At 33.7% G+C, this 15,747-nt stretch overlaps 1 protein-coding gene and 1 pseudogene across 2 annotated transcripts; one reads left to right on the top strand and one right to left on the bottom strand.

Moving 5' to 3' along the window:
• The first annotated feature begins 343 nt into the window (after positions 1–343).
• On the top strand, positions 344–3,440 carry LOC123199584 (annotated as a pseudogene).
• Positions 3,441–4,126: 686 nt separating this feature from the next.
• On the bottom strand, positions 4,127–15,257 carry LOC123199328 (protein MRG1-like). Of its 2 annotated transcripts, XM_044614274.1 has the most exons (11): positions 15,022–15,256; positions 14,410–14,463; positions 14,195–14,208; positions 13,135–13,280; positions 11,873–11,908; positions 11,205–11,245; positions 10,503–10,604; positions 5,855–5,934; positions 5,057–5,226; positions 4,639–4,723; positions 4,127–4,541 (listed from the first exon to the last, which is right to left on the bottom strand). In XM_044614274.1, the coding sequence occupies exons 1-11, from the start codon at positions 15,157–15,159 to the stop codon at positions 4,490–4,492; spliced, it is 918 nt and encodes a 305-aa protein (XP_044470209.1). In that variant the 5' UTR covers positions 15,160–15,256; the 3' UTR covers positions 4,127–4,489. The 2 variants fall into 2 exon arrangements, with proteins under 2 accessions (XP_044470209.1, XP_044470210.1); XM_044614275.1 differs by lacking the exon at positions 11,873–11,908 and having other exon boundaries at positions 15,022–15,257.
• Positions 15,258–15,747: the final 490 nt, after the last annotated feature.

Below are 15,747 nucleotides of genomic sequence, written 5' to 3'. Positions count from 1 at the left end.
AAAGGAATTATTACCATCAAAGTATCCTATTTTTTCAAATATTTATTTTTTTAATTATGAAAATCTCAAACATCTATCTATAAAAAGTTAAATTTAATAATTTTAAGGATAAAATCATCATTTTATATGTAATATTAAAAATAAACTAAAATTTAATCTCTGTTTCCCCTTTAAATCTTAAAAACTAAAAGTTTTTTATTTAGGTTAAGTTTTAAAAAATAATATTTCTCTCTCTAGGGTTTAGTTTTCAAATCTCTGACGTCAAATCTGATGTCATCGCTGGCAATAAAAAGTCCTTGATATATCACCATGCTTTGACGGTTTCTCTCCCCTCTTCGAAAAGATGAAGCTCTTTGTCTTTCCAAATGTCTTCTCAAATGAAGAGGAGATCTTCTTCTTCATTTTTCCAGACAAAATCTTTAGTGGTCAGAGTTCCAAAGGAGAGGAAAGAGACCATCAGAGTATAGTGATACGTTGGAGACTCTTCGTCACCAGCAATGACATTAGATTTGACGTCAGAGATTGAAAACTAAACTTTAGGGGAGAAAATGTCATTTTTTAAAACTTGGCTTAGGAAAAAAACTTTTAGTTTTTAGGGTTTAGGGGGGAAAGTAGATTAAATTTTAAAGGGTTAAGGTTATGTTAATTTTAACTATCTATGAGTAGATATTTGAGATTTTAAAATTAAAAAATAGAAATTTAGAAAAATAAGATACTTTGGATAGAAATAAGTCCTTTGGCCTATTTTATAAGATTATGGTTTTTTTTTTTTCTTAACCCTATTTAAATTGATTAGACGAATAAATTTTGAATACAATAATCAAACTCATAATTATTGTATTAAATTAGAATTTTACAGATATAATAAAAATTTAAACGTAAACATTTTCCTTAAAATTTTGAATACTCTACTAATTTTATTACTCCTGAAATAAATCACTAATATTTTATGTTTTATTTTGGTTTGAATGTCCTGCATCCTTTAATATTTTATTCATTATTTGAGCTACAGAAGCATGATCCACGGCTATATAATCTGAAATGATGCAGCACGTATTCATATTCTCTCTTCTGTTCTTTTCATTTTTCCATATAGATTGAACTGAAGCAAACTGATATTGTGGGAAAAAGAGTCACCGGTTGGGCAGCTAGAGACCCACCTGGACACCTCGCGCCATTTTCCTTCCCCTCTCAGGTTTCACTTCCCTCCATGAATAGTATTATATATACCAATAACATCCTTATATCTCAGACAATTTAAAAAGTTCACATATTATTAATCAGTGTTATCTTAACATCTTTAAATGATGTCAAATATATATATAAATCTAATATTTCTTATATATTTTGTTTATCTAAGACTTCTTAAGAATGTCACAGCATCATTATTTGCATATATAATTTTATTTTTCTTATATTATTTTATATTTCATTAATTTTCTCACAAATGTACAATTAGCTGATGTTTCTATTTCTTCGTAAAACAGGAAAGTGGAACCTGAAGATGTGTTGTTCAAAGTTTTGTTCTGTGGAATGGACCATAACCATACTGATCTTCATCAAATAAGGAGTGAGGTTCATCCGCCAACATACCCTTTGGTCCCAGGGTAGGCTCCTTTCTCTTCTACCATTTGAAACTACTGTAATTGATAAATTGTGTTTACTGAATTCTTGAGTGGACGTGTGCCAAGGCATGAAGTTGTGGGAGAAGTAATGGAATTTGGTTCAGAAGTGAAGAAATTCAAAGTAGGAGATATCGTGGGAGTCGGGGGATTCGTAGGATCATGTGGGCAATGCTTGTCCTGCAATTCCAACACGGAAAACTATTGTAAAGATAGAATTGCCACCTATAATGGCATCTACAAAGATGGATCACCAACTCAGGGAGGCTACTCTTCAGCCATGGTTGTTCATCAAAAGTATGACAAAATCTACCAAACATATATACAACCAATAAAATTGTGTACTCGTTTTGAATACATGAATAGATATACATTTATTTATGTCATAATATGTATAACATCTCTGGTCCGATAACCCGGTCCACTGTCAAAATATTGTCTACTTTGAACACACAGTCCATCATGGGTTTGTTTCTGGGCTTTTCAACCCAAAACGCGTTTTAACAGTTAAGGAGCTCACAGGCTATTTAACCAATCAAATTCTCCCACCACTAACCAATGTGGGATACATAGACAGACCCAGCATCTCTCTCATGTTTTGTCGATGTGGGATTCCCCTAAGGGTATCACATACACCCCCCCTTACGGGACTTAGCGTCCTCGCTGAGGTTTGCCCTACCATCGTTCAAGAGGACACGCGGAGTTGCTCTGATTCCATTTGGGGAATCTCACACCGACAAAGCACGGGAGAGATGTTGGGTCTGTCTATGTATCTCACATTGGTTAGTAGTGGGAGAATTTGATTGGTTAAATAGCATGTGAGCTCCTTAACTGTTAAGACGCGTTTTGGGTTGAAAAGCCTAGAAACAAACCCATGATAGACTGTGTGTCCAAAGTGGACAATATCTTGACAGTGAGTCGAGTTATTGGACCAGGGATGTCACAATATGATTTAGTAATTTTGAATTTAAGATAAAGTAACACCCCTAATGTAATGATACATTAAGTGTGTACTTATTTGTGTACTCAAAATGGGTACAAATAATAACTTAGATCTACTATTTCCCAACTAACAAGCAATGTTAACACAGGTGTGTGATAAAAATTCCAGAAAAGCTCGCACCAGAACAGGCAGCACCACTGCTCAGCGCCAGTGTAACGGCTTATAGTCCATTGAAGGAATTCAGATTCTCCTGTAACATTACGAGGCCCGGAATTCTGGGTTTAGGAGGAATTGGTCATGTCGCCATCCTAATAGCCAAAGCAATGGGACACCATGTGACTGTGATAAGTTCTTCAAATAAGAAAAGCGCGGAGGCCTTAGAGCACTTGGGCGCTGATGATTATGTGGTAAGCTCCAGTGTGGCAGAGGTGGAAAGGGCAGCAAATAGCCTCGACTATATACTAGACACTGTTCCAGTTTTTCACCCTTCGAATTCCTACATTCCACTGCTCAAGATTGATGGGCAGCTAATTTTAGTTGGTGCTGTTTCGAAGCCCCTTCAAGTGGATGCAGTGGAGTTAATTCTGGGTATGTGCTTTGCTGATTTACTGAATTTTCATTCCAATTTTTTATGCAAAGGAGATAATTGAGATATTGTGTTGTAATTGATTAATGCAGGGAAGAAGACAATAAGGGGAAGTTTCATTGGAAGCGTGGAAGGCAGAGGAAGTAATGGAGTTTTGGGTAGAGAAAGGGTTGAAATCAAAGATAGAGGTGGTTAAATGGATTACGTGAACGAGGCATTTGAGAGAATGGAAAGAAACGACGTCAGGTACAGGATAGTATTGGACGTGGCTGGCGGCTATCTTCAGTGATTCAGTGACCCAAGCCACATTTCGGATATCAAAAATCTAATTTTTTATACCATATATCGAATATAATATTTTTTATATCATATATAGAATATAATATTACAGAGTACATTTTTTAAAAAATAATAATTTAATAAATTAATAAAAAATCTAATTACCATATTATTATTTTAAAAAATATTAAAAATTTTCATATACCCCCCATTATATCATTAATTTTTTTAGAAAGATATATCAATCCAAATCGATAATATTTATCGTATTAAAAGATAAATATCATATCATATAATATATTTACTATATTATGTTAATTCAATATATTTAAATATATATATTATTTTTTATATTTATCATATCATAAGATACTAATATCGATAATCATTACCATGCTAGTCCCCTTTTGCTGTGGAAGTTTTTCAAACCATAGTACAATAATGGTTTGCAATCATGTCCTTCCCCGGTCAGATTTTCTCATCTATTGATTGAATGAACTAGTTTTTGTTTTTATTAAAGGAATTTTTACAACGTTTCATAAATATAACAAAGACTCGAACTCAGCTCTTCTACTTGAATAAACTAGTTTTTGTGATTTGAAGAGTCTTTATCTTTATATTCATATTTTACATTGAGGATTGTTCACTATACATTTAAAACCAATCAAAGTTTAACGAATAAGCCGGGCACAATTCTTGCAAAATGTCATGAAAACACCGGGGCAAACAAAATAAGCATTCTACAAAGTTAGAATTGTAATGAAGTGAGCTATTACCATAAAATTCTCAAATAAAAACGCATATCATAGACAGCAATTACAATGAACCATCCTGATACTACAAGAAGTCTTGAATTTGACATACCTTGCCACCAGAAAACAAAAGATGAAATGCTAGTAGTGTTACAACAATTGGATGCTTCCTTCCAGGATTGTTGAGGTAATCATGCCAAGGTTGTCATGAAACTCAGTGGCTGGCAACACCATCTAACAATGATAGCAGAGCGTTTTCGTAGATACTTCAGCCATCTTCTCCCTCAGCATTCTTTTACAAAACACTTTATCCATCATACCGAGAAAGAAAATAAGTACTTTGATTCTTCTGCAGCCACCTGATTGACATTGAAAACGATTATCTCTCAGGCAATTTAATCTTCTCTAAAAGTTATAGATCGTAATAACAAGGAATAACAAGGATCAAATTCATACTTGAGAAAGTCGGTCAATTTCTGCTGCATGCGGGTCAGTGTTTCATCTTCAATGTCAACATATAACAATAGCTCTGGCAACTTGACTGCAAACACACAAAAGGACAAGTAAAAACGTATCAAACTAATTCAAAGTTTATGCAATATATAAATAGATAATGCATGAAAATTAAAGTTACGAGTAGATCATCTCCAGTTTAAAATCTGCGAGGAGGTGAATATAATTTGCATACAGTCAACCAAACCTCAATGGACAATTGCACAACAAAACATAATTTCAAAAAAAAGCAATCTAATACTCAATATTTTCATTTGAAAAAAAAAAAAAAAAACTCTAATTAAGAAGTAAATTAATGACAGTTTATTAAATAAACCAACAGCAAACATTCGAATCGATTAGCTTTTATGTATAGGCATACCAAAGAGGCGTAACAAATGTTCAGCACCATATATGGTAGATGGGGAAACATTATTTACGATTACATGATGATACTGTTCACGTTCTTTTTTGTAAAGAAGCATCGCAGGCAATGCTTTGTCAAAGTAAAGCCGAATGCCTCTCATGATTTCTATAACTGTTCCAACCAACCTGTATTCACGAAAAATGTCCATGTCACCATTACGACTATAATCTGAGGAATGTCAAATGGTATTGATGTAACAACTGGATTTCAATTTATTCAATACAGCCTAACTTAACATAAATTCTCAATTTCTTCAAAACACACAGTCTCTACTGGAAGTAATTTACACATGTACAACAAGAGAGCATGAAGAATATATGTGAGCATGGCACCACAGAACACAATCATGTATTTGGCATCCAAATGTTTCTGTTTCGGTGAGTGAACAAATTAAGGGCTAAACTCCACTCAAGAAGCTGGTAATTAAAAAGTCATCTTAATTTATGACCCAAATTTGAATGTTTCACATTCTGACTGACAAATTAAATTTTTAAAACCACTCTCATCCCCATTACACTTTCAAACAGTTGTACCTGAACCTAAAATTACAAGTATTTAGTAGAAAACTATAACACTTTTCAATCTGATTCAGCAAGACCGAAGAGAATTACCTTGTTAACATAATGATAACAGAAAATGTAATAAATTCATTTTAAAGTTAAGATAGGGTAGAAAGCAGCAAAAGTTCACATGACAAGCATATACATTAAAAGAAAATAATGCTAAAGATATGGCATTAGAAGTAAAACTTACAAGTTTTCCTTCTTTGTTCTGTATTGAATATACTTCGTCAAAATCTGGTCAACATTGGGTGAGCGTGGAAGTTTAACGAGCTGCAGAAGGAAAGAATTATCTTATGCAGACATTGGCAGGTGCGAGTGCGTGCGCACGCACGCACACACACACACACGTATACAGCAATCCAAAACTTTATACAAGCCTCCCTAAATATGTATGACCTGACAAAGTTTATTATATTTTTGAAAGATATATTCAACTGTCAACACGTCAAAGCAGAACACCATAATCATGACTATATAACCCACATCTGGGATTTAGAAGCACTGCTTTGCGTCACTCATGTTCATAACATTATTTTAGATGAATACTTTTAAACCCATAAAATCAAACATGGTAGATTTACATAAAACCATACTCTACAATGGAAAGAAAATGAATGAAAAAAGATGGTAAGATGGCGTGCATGTAAGATAAATAATATATACTAATAATCATATGTTCTACCAAAAACAATTAAAAGGTATAAATGCAGAGAGGTCTGCAGATTATTGAATTTCATGGCTAGCAAACCCAATAAACAACAACAAAGTCACTGGAGCTCACTGGTTAAATTCAGGCTCTCAACTAAATTTAGTCGAAAAAAACAAATTGATAGATTCATCAGAGACATTGACTAAGTAAATATTTATATTAAGCACATATGATGGATCTCCTTATGAGCAATTGGGGAAAAATCTATGGCTACAATCCAAGAAATATGATTTAGTTTGAATGAAGTTTAATGGCAAGGTAAACACCAAACAGAATGTGGTCAATGTTTAGGGATAAATGGTTTCAAGGCTTTTTCACCAATTACTGTAACACTCGTAAATACGTCTCCAAGGCAAAATAGTCTTTGAGTATGAGTATGATTATTGTTTGAAAGGTTTAAAGTGAATTTAAAGTTAAAATATGAATTTTGGGAGACACACAATTGTGTATGTGAAGGTCAAGCCTGTGTGTCGCAAACATGTCAATCGGACAAGGTGATCTTCGCGTAAATTTTGAATTACACGATACACAGCCGTATATGGCAATGTACATGCCTGTGTATGGTGTTACGAGATTTCAGTTTTTAAAAGGCACAATGACTGTGTTTTAAGGATTCCAATCCCTATCCAAATGCATGCATTCTTCCTAGAGAGAGAGAGGCTTTGAGTTTGACCAACCGGCTATCTTATGGCAGGTGTTAGGATTAGGACACTTGTCATCAATGCATAAGTCAGTTTAGGATAGTTCTATTATAAAAAGGGTGATTAGTTTTCAAAAGGAAGAGAAAAAAATACATTAGGGCTTTTTAGTTTTGAGGGCAGCCACTTGTGACTGATTGTGAGAGGTCTCCGGCGTCTCAAATAACCATCAAATGGGAGGTTCCAAATTTCTCGAACTGTCCGCAAATGGGAGACCTGAGACTTCTTGAATTGTCCCGTGTATCCTTGTAACCCTCTGATTAATGAAATAATTTTTATTTCATTATGTTTTTGTGTTTTACTTTTTTATTTTAGTTAAATAAAGGTGGAGTTCCTATTAAATAGTATCAGAACATTTGATCCAATGGGGAAGATAGACGACAACTGAAAAAGTGAAGCCACTAGAAAATGTTGACCGTAGAGGTTGATTTGAAGATGAATAATCACCGTGAGAAATGAATCGGTGGACGCATGCTAGAAAAGTGTCAAAAAAAAGAAGAAGGAGAAGAAAACAAAATGTCGAGAATGAAGAAGGTCGTATGAAAGCTGAGAAAAAAATAACTACAGAAACTATTGATGAATGAGAAGTCAAAAAAAGAAAGAAAGAGAAAGTTTTGCGAAAAGTTGAAAATAAGAGAAAAAGAGAAAGAAGTTGTGTGAGATAACTGGAAAGCAAAATAAGAAAAAAGTTAACACCTGTCAAAAGAATAGGAAAAGAAAAGATGGGCGGGACTGCTTGGGAAAAAGTGAAGAGGTGGAAAGGAAAATGGGTAGAAAAGGGGGTGAGTAGATATATGGAAAAAAATAAAATAAAATAAAAAATTCCATATATATATATATATATGAAAAAAATAAAATAACCCACCTTGAGAACAAAGTGGTTTTTCAAGGAGAGAAAAATGTTAGAATTAGAACATTTGTCTTTAATCTATAAGGTAGTTTGGAATAGTTTTATTATAAAAAAGATGTTTAGTTTTCAAAAGGGAGAAAAAAAATACATTAGGGCTTTTTAGTTTTGAGGGTAGCCACTTGTGGCTGATTGTAGAAGGTTTTTAGCGTCTCAAATGGTCAAAAAAAGGAGGTTTTGGACTCCTCAAACTATCCAAAAACAGCAGGCCCCAGAGTCCTTGAACTATTTGATTTATCTTTGTAACCCTCCAATTAATGAAATAATTTTTATTTTATTATGTTTTTGTGTTTTAATTTTTTGTTTTAGTTGAATAAAGATTGGGTTCCCATCAACTCCCAACAATTTTTTCCGGCAATGTCAGAGGCAACTTTTGTTGAGAGGAGGCTTGTTTGTCAGCTTGAGTTTGCGACAAAAAGAGGTAAGTGGGACCTCATTCTATGTTGAATGCTTATGTTCTATGGATTGAGGCTATTGCCCTTGTCAAACTGCTAGTTAATGATTATCTTCGTTATTACAATAGGTTTTAGGATCTATGAAATATGTTAAAGATGTATGATTCTATGATTAGATGCTGCCAAATATGTCCAAGTTATTGAGTTGACGAAATCATGTGTAATTGGTAATAATAGATTTCGTAGCCAATGACCTATAGATTGGATTGTGCACTTTGTTATGTCTTGAATAATTTTGATGATAATTCTTATGCTATTTATGTGATATAAGAGAGTTTTGAATTGTGTTTTATATGATTGTTGGTATTTGGTGCCTTAGAGAATTTGTTTAGCATTGAGAAAGGGTTGTAAATGCCTTAGGTATGCTTTGAATTGAGAGAGATGAGTAGAGACCGAATTAGGGTTCGATTTTAGGTCTACTCTTCCAATTTTTGGACTCTAGACCTGACGGTGTTGTATGGGACATACGCCTATGCGTGCAAACTCCAAAACTCAGGTTGAGTCTTCCGACAATGTGACAATCGTCGGACGCCATCAGCTATTGAGTGGTCAACTAGGCCATGAAGGTTGCCCCTGTATAGTTTTAGCACGACCATATATGGGGTGAAATGGCCATAACATCTTGAGAAGTACTGTGATCGAAGATGAGTGAAAAAATGGAAAGTATATTAAATACCAAGAGGACACACACACACCCATGTTTGTGAGACACACCCTCATGTATATAAGAATATGTTAAACAAGAGAGGCCGCAAGGAAGAAGGTCTTGTATGTCTAAAAGGGATACAAGACCCTAGAGACGGTATAAAGATCTCAAGTACATAGTAGTACCTTATGTGCTTAAAAGATGTGATCTTAGCTAGGCATGAGATATGTTTTAGTTGGAAACTATGATGTGCCTAAGAAGAATGGAGGCTTGAGATGCATGCATGTTAGACATCTTAAGATCGCTACAAAGGGACACCGTGAGTACATATTTTTCTACATCACTCACAGTAGGACACCTTACCTACAGTAGGATGCTTGCAATAGAGCCAATTGAGATCATGTTTGGGTGTGTGGAAGAGAGCTCACATGGCCAAGGTGTTGAATCCGTGTATTCAATCTAGTTCGATCAGTGTAGTATACAGCTACAAATATAATTCCAGATGATCATACTTTCACCAATAGATTATATGACCACGCTAAGGAATCTAGGGAGTGGTTCCTTAGTGATCAAGTATGACTCAATTGACCCTAGAGCTTCCGATGTCACACTAGTTAGGAATTCGGAGAGTGGTTTCATAATGACTGAGTGGATCATAGTTCGAATTGAGAGTTTGAGCATATAGCCTAGATGTTCCCGAGTTTAGTATGAGCACAAAGATGAGACATAAGACCCACCATCATCTTAATGGGAGTTCGATCTCCAACTCTAAATGATAGGGATAGTATGGGTCAAGACCAAGGATAATTGGGAAATTATATAAAAATTAGCAGTAAAGTCTTATTTACTGAATATTTTATCACTCATTCCGCTACTTTCATATGTATAGGTACAGGTGATTGTAACAGCTGCAGAACGAGTGGCAATCCACAGGTATAGAGATAAGGAGGGCATTTCTGTCAGTTTTTATTCTTCTACTTTTATGTGCTTAGCTACACATGGTAGACTTTTTAGTTTATATTTCATGTTTGAGGACATTTTTCGTACGCTTCCAACACATGGTTTTAAAAGAGTATTTTTGTAATTTTCACAAATTAAAAAATGACATTTTTTCAAAGAATTTATGGAATTTATTTGTGTGTCTTTTAAATAAATGCATACTCATATACTCTAATTAGTGACATCTTCCTCTGAAAAGCAATTTTTCTAGAGAGGGGTGTTAAATTTACACTTCTACTTAAAAGTGAACCGGTAACTATTGATTTGCATGAAAAGCATCTCATCCTTCAAATTCCCGAGAAAAGAAGGAAAATCTTTGTGAAACCAACTAAAGCATGAAGATAAATTTACTCTTTTTAAACTAAAATCTTAACCAAGCATCATTGATATACAATAACATTCCAACAGTTCATAGCATATATACCTGATCCTGCTGAGTAACAAATTCCCAATCATCAACAAGCTGCTTCTTTAAGGTTGGAGGAATTTGGATCTTGATCAGCCTTTCTAAAGACAGATTGTCCTTCTAATGATTATAGACCACATGTTGCACAACAATATAAAAGGAGGTGATGTTAGAACCTTATAAGAAATATGAGGAATACATATAACTTTCCAAATGGAGCATCCATGTGTTCATGTGCAATTTTTCCAAGATTTTCCCAGACTTAAAAAATAAGTGAAAGCAAGTAAATGAGATCCAAAACTAGGAAATTGCATCTGTGCTCCTTATCAACTCTCTATTGTTTTTGTGAAACCCATTAATTAGATTTAAAATAGACGAGATATATATGCATATATCAGAGGTGACTTATAAAATTTGGGAAGCAACCAGAAAGTGGTGTCTCCATGAGATACGTTTAAGCATTTAAGAACTAGAACACCATGTCTGTGCCACTCTTAACACATCCTTGTAGCTTATAAAAGAATTATTACATAAAACCTATTGCCTATTAAAATGGATAAAATACATTAGAAAGAAAATAATAATTTGGAAAGCAAACAGATGTAGCAGGTGAGAACGAATGCATTAATAACCATATTCAGAAAACAGAGAGAAAATATTTCTTTTGATCTCACAAAAGACAAATATTCAAGTATTATATTTAGTTATATACAGCCAGACCTCTACACTGGAGTCACTCTTTCGCTTCTTCCCTTTAGCCACTGCAATAAATATTGACATATGTTATATAGCATGAAATTCAATGCCCTTTAATGTACATATTATATTTAAAATGTTGTAAACTACACAACTTGAAGAGAAAAAGAGGTAGGTAGCTGTGTTTGTTAATCCCATGAAATTTCATTTTTTAAGTTTGTTCGCATTGCATTGAGAAGAAAAAACTACACTGCTGCAAGACACCCCATGACAGCAGGCAATAAATTTTGATGTTTTTCACAATGGCATTCCTAAATTTTCAAAAGGACTTGTGGAACTACTGAAAATTGATGGAATATGATTAACAAATACCATGCATGACAATATTTTCATTTCTGTTACATACAGGATGACCAAACCTTGATATAACTTTAAAAATCACAATATAGAAAAATGAACATGACTGTATAAAGCAATGATATATATTAGGTACAGTAAGAACAACATCATGTAACCTGATAATTACTTTTCCCACACAAACAAACACACTATAAGGCAAAATTTCAGTAGAAAGAAGGGCAGTAACAATTCTAATGAATGATGCTGGTGATGATTTAAAAAATGAAAAAACCATCACATTTAGGAGGATGAAAAGAGAAAATAGAAAATTAATATTGATAATAGATAAATACCATTGCTTTTCAGGTCATCTTTATCCACCTTTGCATCTATAAATCAAAAGCAAAATAAGTAGTCAATGGGGGGTAAAGAGGCACTGATAATTAATTTGTCAAACACTTGAAACCCCCAATGAGTGAAGCGTAACAAAAATACTAAATTAAATGCCTTAACTATTTGGAAGATAAAATCTAGACGCCAAGACTGAACTGGTGAGACGTCATAATGAGGACAAGCTTAGTAGTTCAATACCATATGAATGAAAAGAATTGTCAGTCATGCCTTTTTTGTCTAGAACATGATGCATAAAAAATGAACCCTGCAATTTAATTAAATTTTTAACAAGATAAAAGGGCTCCAAATCCTGATTAGTTCATTAAGGCAATCATTTAGAACAGCTATAAACAAATTAGGCATCATTTAACAGGAATGTACACATCACCCCTTTGCTTTTTGTGGCTGATGTTTAAATTACCAATGCTCTTGTTCCTCCAATTGCTGGGACAGTTATTGACCATCTTCACAAAAAGTCTCCAAAATATGATAAGGCAAAAGCCATAACCAAAAGGTTCAAGGCGAATCTGTAGCTCTCAATCTCACCTTTATTCACAACAGACCTAAACAATATAATCATACCCATAATATTTATTAATAACTGAATTAGTTACCTGTTTGAAGAAGCCACTATAAAGGTTGAGCATAAGAAATCTCATAACCACATGGACTCCTAATTCTAGATCATGTTTTGAGGAAAAAAGACTTCTAAAGGTATCTCTATACTTGCATTCAGGTCAAATTCTAGATTCTAAGGACAACAATCTGGAACCGAAATATTGAGCCCCACAGGAGTGCCAGACATTTATCATCCAATGTTGACAAAATCAATTTAAGTACCCTGAAACCCCTAAAGAGGATTTGGGAAAATATTGAACATGAAAGAGAAGTGATACTATGAACATCTAAGCACATATTGGAGATACATAATAATATAAATATGAAATTTCATTGTCAACTTTGTGCACACTGCCAACAATTATCCAGTATCCCTTACGGAAATTCAATGCATACTACCCTCAACAGTAAATGTAATTCAGAAAAAATTACATGGGACTTTTTGAGGATCGGAGAAGGCCAAGATTATGCTTGCCTAGGGCTACTTTATGCAGAAACACCCACATAAAAATGATTACATATAATTAGGAGCTGACATTCATGCTTCTAATATTTTCTGCATTAATAAGTGAATAAGTAAAAAAATAAAATGAGATGAGCTAACCAGTAGAACCCTTTTGCTTAGAATGACCAGGACGTCCAGACTTTGAACTCTTGTCAACACCCTGTTTTTTTTGGAGAGCTTGCTGCTTCATTAAATTCTCTTCAGTATATTTCAATAGCCGGTCTGCTCCAACCCATTCGTCCCAACTGTTGGCAAGATTTCCAAGCCATTTATATGATTTCTGTGTCCCTTTTTGAAAAGGTTGATAAATATTAATAAATGCAAACTTCCACAATTTCTCACTGAAAAGATTTTTCCTCAAATAAAATGTCTCATTGTTGTGCAGTCCACAAAGAATAGACTCTTGTCCAGATCCCAAACATCTCCAACAAAAGTTTAAAAAGAACTCAATGTGTCCAACAACATATTCTCAAACGTCCATGCAAACATAACCCTCCCAAGTCCATAAAATTAGTACAATGTTCAAATTACAAGGTATCAATCTCATAGACTTAACGGAGAGTATAAAATTTGCAAATTGCAAAAAAAAATGTTGAAGCAAAAAAGACTAGTTTGACTGGATAATTCCATAAGAAAAGACACAAGACACATGAAAGCATGTTTAATATAAATAGTTGAACAGCCTACTTTATAATAAATGGTCATTTTGGTATAATTTTCAAGGTATCAAGATATATTTCTTTTCTTAGACTCATATTATTAGTCTTAAAAAGCTGAACTTCGTTATGGAGAAAGCATTATAATATAAAATAGTCACATTAAGAAATACACTACATAATCCCAATTTGTGTAGACTGTTAATAAGCTATATTTGTTCCACCTCTCTAGAGATAATATTTATTATTATAATGCCTAGTTTAAGTTATTTCATCAGAAGGAACTAAAAGAATAAGAAGTGATCAAATTCTGTGCTTTGTTCCAAAAGCATGCCACATTTAGGGAGAGCAATCTGAATTAGATGACTAGAGTACTACATATAGTGGTACAGTCAGAAAGAAAAAGAAGAAAAGACCTAATATACAGCACTCTTTACATCATTAAGTTAAGAAATCAAACTCGAAATGTATGGGCAGGAGAATACAGCACAAGGCATACTCACTTTTTATTCCAACCCTGCAAAACAACAAATGAACATGTGCAATTGTGATGAGGTATACTTTGTTCATCCACCATATTCAGTGGTTCAAACATTTAAATGAAAAAGCTAAAATACTACTGTGCTAACTGCTGTCAGCTGTAACTTAAAGGAAATAACTTGATACGAAATAACTTGTTGAAAAGAAAGAAACGAGGAAGAGAGATGGCCAGACTCACAAGGTAGTGAACATAGAATCGCCACTCTTTCTTTCGCACCTCAGCCTTTTGAACCTAAAACATAAAGAGCAGAAGTCAATTATAAACCAGGTTTGACATCCAAAATTTCTGCATTGAGCCAACGTGACACAACACATCTTTACTAACATCAAACTAAAGTCACCATATAAAACAGACTTAATTATATATCTATGAAGATTTCTCTCATTACTCCGTCCAACAGGACATTAAAACACAACAGCATGCATAATCTATCACTTTCCCAACTTAATGGAATAAATATAGTGTTCTCATGGTCATCGCACTAACTAAAAACCTCAAGAGCATTTGACTTTTTACATTACATCCGCATTATCAATAACTACAAAACTAAAAACCCCACAACATTTATTACAGCAACTACGACTCGATTAAGTAAAAATTGATGAGAGAATACACAAAAAACAATAAACCCTAATTTTACTAATCAAAACATGAAGTTTTAAGAAAAAAGAAAGGAATTATTAGAGAATTAATAAAGCAACAAGACAGAAAAGTAAGAAAATGGGATTCATTTTGAAAATTAAAAGGCAGAGGAAAATTAAAAGAAAAAAGATTTGAAAGAAGAAATGCCTTGGCTTCGTAGACGCGAGGGCCGTGATAAGCGAGCACTCGCTCTCCCTCGGAGAAGAGGCTGGAATCGGGGGGAGGCGTTTCCCTGCTGGAGGTATCACCGTCGCTGGCCGTGTCCTCCTTCGATGAGCTTCCCATTTTTATTTTCTTTCCTTCTTTTTTTATTTTATTTTTTTCACCTAACGGCCCTCTCTCTCCGTCACTCGCTGTGCTATGGCTGGTCGCTGTTTGTTTCTCTCCTTGCACCCAATTAGAAGCGGTTATAAGATTTAGAATTACATTTAAGTCCCCATAATTTAACTATTTTATTCGGATAAATTTACTAATCCCTTCACTTTAGAATATTATAAAATCACCCCTAAATAAAGTAGATCTACCAATGACAAACAATGCCTCGTAATAAAAATGGCAATTGATTAAATTAGTCAAATTAGGAGGTCATAGTGTTATAACTAACATTTTAAAAATTATATGGATATAATAAAATAAAATAATACCTGTCATAGCTCATTGATCTAATTTTCACGAAGATTTTCACCAATAATTTATTTAAAAATCACAAAATCCAATGATAATTTCACCGTAATCCAAGTAAGCTTCTTTTTACTTTTTTTTTTTCCGCCATTCTAATTGTTAATTTGAGAAAAAAATTATGCAAAAATACGGTGAAAAAGTAATATTATATATATTTATTTTTAGTATATAATTGTATACATATTTATATAT

The sequence above is a fragment of the Mangifera indica genome, chromosome 16 (assembly GCF_011075055.1).
Source record: "Mangifera indica cultivar Alphonso chromosome 16, CATAS_Mindica_2.1, whole genome shotgun sequence".
NCBI lineage: Eukaryota > Viridiplantae > Streptophyta > Magnoliopsida > Sapindales > Anacardiaceae > Mangifera > Mangifera indica.
The sequence above is the reverse complement of the archived record's forward strand: the minus strand, read 5'-3'. Positions and strand labels throughout refer to the sequence as shown.